The sequence below is a fragment of the Pteropus vampyrus genome, unplaced genomic scaffold, assembly GCF_000151845.1.
Source record: "Pteropus vampyrus isolate Shadow unplaced genomic scaffold, Pvam_2.0 Scaffold185, whole genome shotgun sequence".
Lineage (NCBI taxonomy): Eukaryota > Metazoa > Chordata > Mammalia > Chiroptera > Pteropodidae > Pteropus > Pteropus vampyrus.
This window is the reverse complement of record NW_011888966.1, coordinates 2,339,135-2,347,690: the sequence shown is the minus strand read 5'-3', so window position 1 is coordinate 2,347,690 and position 8,556 is coordinate 2,339,135. Positions and strand designations below refer to the sequence as shown.

At 41.9% G+C, this 8,556-nt stretch overlaps 1 protein-coding gene and 1 long non-coding RNA gene across 2 annotated transcripts in view; one reads left to right on the top strand and one right to left on the bottom strand.

Annotated features, from left to right (window-relative positions):
* Positions 1–270: 270 nt before the first annotated feature.
* LOC111746361 lies at positions 271–1,461 on the bottom strand. The gene is made up of 2 exons (XR_002783062.1): positions 1,259–1,461; positions 271–1,176 (listed from the first exon to the last, which is right to left on the bottom strand). It is a non-coding gene; the product is annotated as an uncharacterized LOC111746361 (long non-coding RNA).
* Positions 1,462–6,574: 5,113 nt separating this feature from the next.
* Positions 6,575–8,556, top strand: part of SLC36A3 (solute carrier family 36 member 3) — a 25,295-nt gene continuing 23,313 nt past the window's right edge. The window contains exon 1 of the mRNA XM_011371237.1: positions 6,575–6,827. Coding sequence (XP_011369539.1) covers positions 6,688–6,827 — 140 coding nt within the window. The 5' untranslated portion in view covers positions 6,575–6,687. The remainder of the gene's footprint in view (positions 6,828–8,556) is intronic.

The following is an 8,556-nucleotide window of genomic DNA, read 5'->3' as shown; positions in this document are numbered from 1 at the left end:
TAAGCATTGGAAAAATAAATTTAGTAACATTGAGGTAATCAATAAAAGCAAGCTAGGGAGACTCATTAGTAATTGCCGACAGCATTAAAGACTACTAATGTTAGAACTGTGTTCGAATGGTGGGGACATTAAAATTTTTTAATTGTTTGATACTGGTTTTCACACACACATACTGGCTGCCGCCAACCTCCTCCCCCCACCCCATCTAACGTACTAATTCTTTAACTTTTGGAACTTGCTGTTGAGTCAAGAATCATAGAAAAACCATCCTTCATTGAACACTTGTTTTTCATAGGATTATCTCTTTTATTCCTTACAACAACACTATAAAGTATGTATTGCTATTGTCCCCAATTTCAGATAAGGAAACAGGTTCAGAGATATTAACATGCTGACCATCAAACATGTAATGACAGATGGATCCAGGACTCAAACATTTGTGCACCAAAGCTCCTCACTGCGTTGTAGAGCCCAAGAGAGACCTTTGAATGGTGGTGACCAAAGTGATAAATAGGGAAAATGTGTCCAGTGGATTACAAATGTGTAAAAATTAGAAATACAACTCTTTACAAATATGAAATGAAAAGAGGGATTTTACAGACTTTATGGTGATCAGGAGCAAAGCAGGATTTCCTTGCCACCTGATGTTATTTAAATCCTCCCAGGCACAGAGAAAGACTTCTCTATTCTTTATACAAAAGGGTCCTAATTCTGATACCAAAATCTAACAAAGCACACACAGAAACTATGACCAAATATAAAAATGCAAGCAGCTTAAATAAAGTAAGAGCAAATAGACCTGGCAACATATGAAAGGAACAATACAGGCTGGAGTGGTCGAAATGTAGATGGGTGGCCACCGCCCCTAGCGGCCAGCAAGGTGCGTCCTCCTTGGCCCCGCTGCCCTGCAAGAGGCCGGAGGAGTACACAGGTACTCCAGGAGGCTGCGCAGCCCCAGGCCCACGTCCATCACCGCGTCCTGCTCTGAGCCGCACGCAAGCCAGATGTTGTTGCGGTAGCGGGACTCACAGATGCCGTCGCCCATGGATGTCGGGGCGTACGTACCACTTGAGCGCCCACCTTCTGGGCAATGGTGCGGCCCAGTTGAGTGTGTGTGCTTCCTGCGGGTTGTCCCGCCTCGAAGTGCTGCAGTGGTGTGAGCGGTCTGGCAGCAGCCTGGGAGGGAGCGGGGATAGGGAGAGAGGGAGGGGGGCAGGGCGTGCTGGGAACTAAGAGTAAAGACGCGCGGAGAAATTACCTGGCGTGTCCGCCCTCACCCTCCCGCCAGATCAGCGCCGGGGAGCTGTAGCAATAGCCGCCTCAGTAGCCGCAGCACGAGGGAGCGTTGACGCAGGGGCCACTGCAGCACATTGGAGTCTCTGGAGGCGACTCTTTCCCTACTTGGGGGTCAGAGTGCAGAGGCCCGCAGCGCTGCGTGGGAGGTCCAAGAGGGTTGGACCACCACACCGCCAGCCTAAGGCTAAAACTTGGTTGGCCCAGGGGCGGGGCTTAGCTGGGGTGGGCGGGGCTCCCTGTGGGGGGCGGGATGAGGCGCTAAGATCTTGGTGGACGCGGGACCGTCACGTGAGCGTCAGCGCCTTCTGTCCGCCCTCTTCCTTCGCCAGCGGCTCCTCCGCTGCACAGTTTTGACCAAGCTTGGAAACTGTCAGAGCCAGGAAACAAAGGAGGCAACTAAGGGCTTGGGAGGCGATGGAGAGGATAGAGGGGAGTTAAAGGAACGCCAGGAGAAGGTAAAGGAAGTCAGGAGTGGAGTTCCTTTAAATAAAACCTCCCTGTTGAGGGTCGTTGAGAGAGAGCTTCTCCTCATCCCTTCAAAATCTTTTTAAATCGTCTTCTCCAGATTTAACCTCCTCTCCACTTTCTGGGACTGTTTGCGGTGAATTAGAGGGGAATTAATTCTCCCACGGTAGATAGTCAAGGCGGGTGACTCCAGGCCTACCTCGGAGATATTGCAGTTTCTGTGCCAGACCATGGTAATGAAGCGAGTATTGCAATAAAGCAAGTCGTAATCTTTTTCCTGATGGAAGGTCTTGCCTTCATTTGGTAAAAAAAAGGAACACCCAGTGACGTGGAATAAAGCAAAAGGCAATAAAAGGAGATATGCTTGTATTGGACTGGTTCAGCAGGAATCACTGCCTCACCCTTACAACTAAGGATAGACTATTCAGTATGTTTTCTTAACTGTTGGCACTTTGGCCCGTATGGTGGGGAGAGGGATTGTTAATAAGGTTTTTTTTCTAAAAAGTTAAATTCTAAATTCCTTCCTCAAAAAAAAAAAATGCACTGTCGAGCTTTCCCTATGAATGCAAAGATGATTCGACATTAATAAATCCACTACCACAGATAACGTTTGATACCAGGGAAGAAAAATGGTCATCAGGAGGTTCTGGGAAAAAAAGCATTAATAGAATTTAATGGTCCAGGCCTAACTTTAAAAGAAAACTCTTTAGTATTATAAAAATACAAGAAACTTAACATGACCTGAGGTGGAGGAAGTTGATCTCAGAGGCAGCATCATAATTAACAGTGAAATACTAAAAGCCAGGATTCTGTTAAGAATTAAAAATTAAATATTCATAAATATTTAAATATTAATATTAAATTATTTTTAAAATTAAGAACCATTTAAAATTAGACATAACTTAAAATATTTTAAAACCATGAGGTAGTAAAGTCCCTTCATTTTGAAATGAAGATTGAGAATCTAACTCTTAAACATTTAAAATATTGCATTAAAAAGTAGACAAAAGTAAATGATGATTTCCAATTAGAATATTCACAGTCTATATGAAGGGGTAAATACCTAAATGCAAACACACACACACACACTCAATAACTACCCCCCCCAAAAAAAAACAATAGAAAAAGTTAAAAGCACAAGCGAGGCATTCACAAGAGAACAAATACAAATGTCCAAATTGTATAAGGTGTTCATCCTCAATAGTAACCAAAGAATTAGAAATTAAAGCAACAATGAGTCATTTTTACTTACCACATTGCTAAACATTTCAAAGATTCATGAAAATGCATTGGCAGAGTGTCGAAAAATTGACACTCCGTTTTTTTGGTGGTAGTGCATTTGGCACGGTTTTTCTAGAGGACAATATGAATCAAAATTGAATATAAGAATATTATTTGACCCAACAATTCTACTTACAAAACTTTCTTCTAAGGCAATAAATGTTCAAAGGCATACATATAAGGCTGCTCATCACAGTGTTGTTTATAAAACTGAAAAATTGGACATGTCCTGTATATCCAATAAATAGAGTTTTATTAAATAAAATAAGGCACAAGAAAAAAACTATTTAAGGAAGCAACCAGAACTCTCAAAAATTGATGATGGGAATGCAAAATGGTAAAGCCACTATGGAAATAGTTTGACAGTTTCTTATAAACTTAAAAGTACACAAGCAATCCTACTCCTAAATCTTTACCAGAAAAATAAAAACACACACAAAGTTCTGAACATGAATGTTTCCAGCAGTTTTATTCATAACCACCCTAAACTGCAAATAATCCAAATGTTCATCACCAGGTGAATGAAGAGGCACATGGTGATACATCCATACAGTGGAATACTACTCAGCTATAAATAAGAATTAACTGATGCATTCAACAACATCGAGAAATCCTGAAAGCATCATGGCAAGTGAAAGATGCCAGGCTTAAAAGGTTAAACCATAGGGATGGAACACATCAACAGTTGCCAGAGGCTGGATGTTAGAGGAGAAGACTGACAACAGAGACCCGAGGAAACTTTTTGGAGTGATGGATTGTGTGTTAGTTACAAGACTGTCTACATTTGTCAAAACTTGTTGAACTGTTTAATTTTAAAGGGTGAGTTTTTCTGGATATAACTCATACCTCAATAAACCCCACTTTAAAGATAAAACACTCTCCAATCATTAAAAATTATTTCTGTTTGGTGAAGTGAAAATATGTATAGCATATATTAAGTGAAAAAGTCATATCATTTCAAAGAGATATTTGCACACCCATGTTCACAGCAGCATGATTCACAATAACCAAAAGGTGGAAACAACCCAAATGTCCATTGACACATGAATAGATAAACAAAATTGGGTATATACATGCAATGGAATAGTATTCAGCCTTAAAAAGGAAAGAAATTCTGATACTTTCTACAGTGTAGATAAACCTGGAGGACATTAAGCTAAGTGAAATAAGCCAGTCACAAAAGGACAAATAATGCATGATTCCAGTTTTATGAAATACCTGGTAGTCAGATTCATAAACGCATAAAGTAGAATGGTGGGAGAGTGGGTAGAGAGGGGAAAGGGGGATTGTTTAATGGATATAGATGTTCATCTTTGCAGGATGAAGAGAGTTTCTGGAGTTGGATTGTACAACACTGGCTGTACCTAACACTGCTGAACTACACACTTAACATGGTTAGGATGGTAAGTTTTATGTGTATTATATTTTTAAAAAGCTGTATTACACATCAGGTTGGTGGGGGGTTGTCCACAAGTGCTCACGCGTTCATCAGTGAAGCCCATTAAAATGTTCACAACTGTTCTTTCTGGATGGTGGTGATTCTCACTTTTTGTAGTTGAAGTTGTTCTGCTTTGTTTTAAAATGAGCATTTATTATAATCTATCACTTTTACTTATCGTTTACCTTGTTTATTGTCATCTTACTACTTCCTGCTGAAGTGCATACTCCTTAAAAGTGTTCATTGCTACGTCTGCAGTGCCTGCCTAATACAGAGCAGACATTCACTACTATGTATTAAAGCGATGAATGAATGCAAAGAGGAGGGGAAATTATTTTCAACTTGAGAAAAAGTCTTCAGGGCCTCAGAGTGGGGAGAGATCTCATTTGATATTCAGAGGAAGAGAGAGGCTCATAGAGCTGATTTGGGGCAGTACCAAGTTGACATGGAGAGCACATAATCTTCATGAGTAACTTGTCCAGACCATCCCAAATAAACATACAAAGTACAGCGTACCTGGGTTCGCTCTGCAAAGGCATCTTCGAGACTAGACTTTGTTCATGCCAATCCCATCCTTCCTGTTACATCAAGAACAGTGGAGTCACCTTTGACCCTTCTCTTTCTTTTACACCCCATATCAAGTCCATCAGCACATCCTCTTGGCTTTAGATTTTAAAAATACCCAGACTTCAGTTACTCCTCACCATCTTTTTAGCTACCATCCTCGTGGGTCATTGCAGTAGCCTCCTAGCTTATTGTAACAGCCTCCTGATTATCTCCCTGCTTTTGCCATCATCCCATTCAGTCTGCCCCCAACGAGAGGACCAGAGAGATTCCATAAAATGCAAATCATGTCACTACTCTGCTCAAAACCCTCCGTGATATCTCGCTTCTCAGAATAAAAACCAAAAGCATTCCAGTGGCCTACAAGCTCCTGCCCCCACCTTTCTATCCCTCTTCCATTGCTAATTCTTGCATTAACTGCATCTCTGGTGTGACCATGTAATTTATCGTTCAAACCAGGATACTTTTGCTAGTGAAAAGAGGCACTTTTAATAATTATGCCAGGGCAGCCAGCACAAACTAGCACAAAGCAGACATATGCCCACCTCTATTCATCTCTCCTGTCCTTTGTGCATGCTGAAGACAGCCACAGGGCCTTATTCTCACTCCTGATATACTCCAGGCTCTCTCCTGCCTCCCGACCCTTGGTATTTATTGTTTCCTCTGCTTTGAGTTTCTTTCTCAAAACATAAACAGGGTACTTTAAACACTTTCCCCAAATGTCACTTCCGTAGTGAGGCCCTCTCTGACCCCACAATCTAAAATTGCAACCCTCCCCTCAGCCAGCACTCCCCATTTCCTTTTCCCGAATTATCTTTTTTTATAGTACTTATGACCAACTAACATATACTTGACCTTTTTTGTTGTTGTCAGTCTCCTCACTAGCCTGTAAATTCCATGAAGGCAGAGATCGTAGTAGGTTTTCTACGCTAATGGATTCCTGGCAAGGAGAACAGTGCCTAGTATATATTAGGTAGTTAATAAATATTTTTAATAAATAATTTTTATAAGTTTACTTCCTTCCAAATAGGTGGCAGTCCATACACTCCTCCTATACAGAAATTCTGAGCAGGTGACTTTTGAACTGGGCCTTAAAAGCCATGCTTCACCCCGACCCGGGGCAGATGGTGGCTGGATTACCCTCTGTTGGGCCACACCTGCATCCTGGGATTCTGCAGCACCTTATTGGCTGGTCAGCCTCCATTGTGAGGTAGCTCTGGTTTCCTTCTTGCCAGAGATAGCTGAGCACTGAGCCTGGCCCCACATCCAGGCACCAGGACCTCCAGTCCAATGGTGCTTTCTTCCTCCCAGTCACACTGTTCACTTTGCCCTATAAGCACTAAGGGCTAAACCGGGAGGGGCTGAAAGTCTAAGTGAGTCCTGGCGTGTGGCTGACAAATCGCGAGGGACACTGAGGGTCATCCTGAGATGAGACTCTCATAAGTCCCCCCAAAGCCAGGTGAGGCATAATCAACATCAGCTTCCCCTGCCACCAGTGCTTCACACGCTTGTGCTTCAGCCAGAAGAGAATTAGGAGCTAGCATCTCAGGCCTGCAGCCCTGGTTTCTCTGGAGAAAAACCCATGGAAGGCTGGTTCAAGGCTGCTCCAGGCCTTAACCCTGAGCCACCACCACCTACCCACCATGCTGAAGACGTCACTGCTTGGAAGGGATGAAAACAGTGAGCCCAACTCCCTGGATAACGAGTCCAAGTCACTCTCAGAGAGTAGCAGCAACACCACTTCAGAGGATGTCCCTGCTGCTGAGGAAGCCAGTGGATTGTCGTAAGTGGCTGCTCTGCCTTCCAGATCTGCTGCCTTCACAGCTCTGGGCCACATCCTCCTACTTCTCTCTTAATACACTTATTCCCAGTGAACAGGAGATGAATGGATGTGAGACGGAACCTTCAGAATCTGAGAGAGTTGATCTGTGTGGCTCTGAGTATTATACCTGTTGCCCAGTTTTTGCAGAGAACCCAGATAGCGTGGCCATCCCTAGCATGAGATTCTTGATTCCAGAAACAATCTTCTTTCTTAGGCTGGCTTCTCTTTCTTCCACAGTTTCAGGCTGCTTTCCTCTCCTACATCTGCTGTTATTTTTTCTCTTTCTCCCTGCCTCCCTCCCTTCCAGCTACAAACCTATCTGGGAAACAAAAAGTCACCACCTAGCCCTGTGTATCTGCTTTTACTGTGGCGAACTCAGACACTTTGAACTTTTTCTTAGGACTTTATTGCCAGTCACACTATTTAAGATAATGACTGTGGGCATAATGAGGTTGTAAATGACAATATTCAGTGTTGATAAGGGTGTCAGGAAATGCCTTCTCGCGTGTCCTTTTGGGAAGAATTGAATTGGTATCTTTCTAGATGGCAATGTGTATGTCAAATCCTGATACATATTTATATAAAATGTACAAATACTTATTAGGCATGTTTTTACTTTGAAAGTACACACACACACACACACACACACACACACACACACACACACACCTGGCAGTAGTGACTGCTTCTGGGGAAAAGAACTGGGAGACAGAGAAGGCAGAGAGATTTATGTTCACAACGTAAAGGTTTTTGGTTCTTGTTTTTCACTTTTTGAACTTCATATTGTGTTACTTACGTTTTTTTAAAGTATAATTAAATATAAATAAACATATCCTTTGGTCAATAATACCACTTCTAGAATTTTTCCCTAATGAGATAACATAAGAATGCATAATAATTTTATTGAAGCAATGGTTAAAATATTGATAATTCAGAAACCATAAAATCATTTAAATAACATATGGTACACACATACAATAGAATATAATACGGCCATTACAAGTGATCAAGGAAATCAATGGTTGTGAAAATGTAAAGGACATGTTATTCATAAAGAAGTTTAGTTTAGGACACAGTATTATAATGGTTCTCCTTGTATTAAAAAAAAAAAAGTGCATGTAAAAGCAACTGGGGATGCCCGGAGGAATGTTAAGGTGCTATTTTCTTTTATAATAGCAATGTATATTGTTTTTCAAGGGGAAAAAACCCATAAATTTAAAAAAAAATTTCCTGGACCTCCCCACATGTTTTTCACTCCCCGAAGCCCTGACCTTTGATGTCGTTAGCTAAGGCATTATGGTTTCCCAAAATTTGTCTCATCTTTCCCAAGAGATCTCATTCACGTGGGGCAAGACACCGCTGCAGGAGAGTAGATGGAGAGAAGGAGAGCAGGAAGCGGGGAAAAGAGCACAGCGTTTGGAGAAATTATTATCAAAGAATTGACAAAAGATTTTTAAAGAAGTTTTGCTTTGACATATTTTCCAATAATTACAGTTATCAAGAAATGAAAGTTACCTCTTGGAAGTGAAGGGACAATGGGTGCCCCCATCCTTAGATGAAGAGACTGAACTAATAGAAATTCAGGAAGTCGCAGAGGTCCCAAGGGCCCACCCACCCTGTTCTCTGAACCCAACCCTCTGACCAGTTGTTACTGAAATGTGAAAGCCTGACACAGCCCTGACTTCTTAAC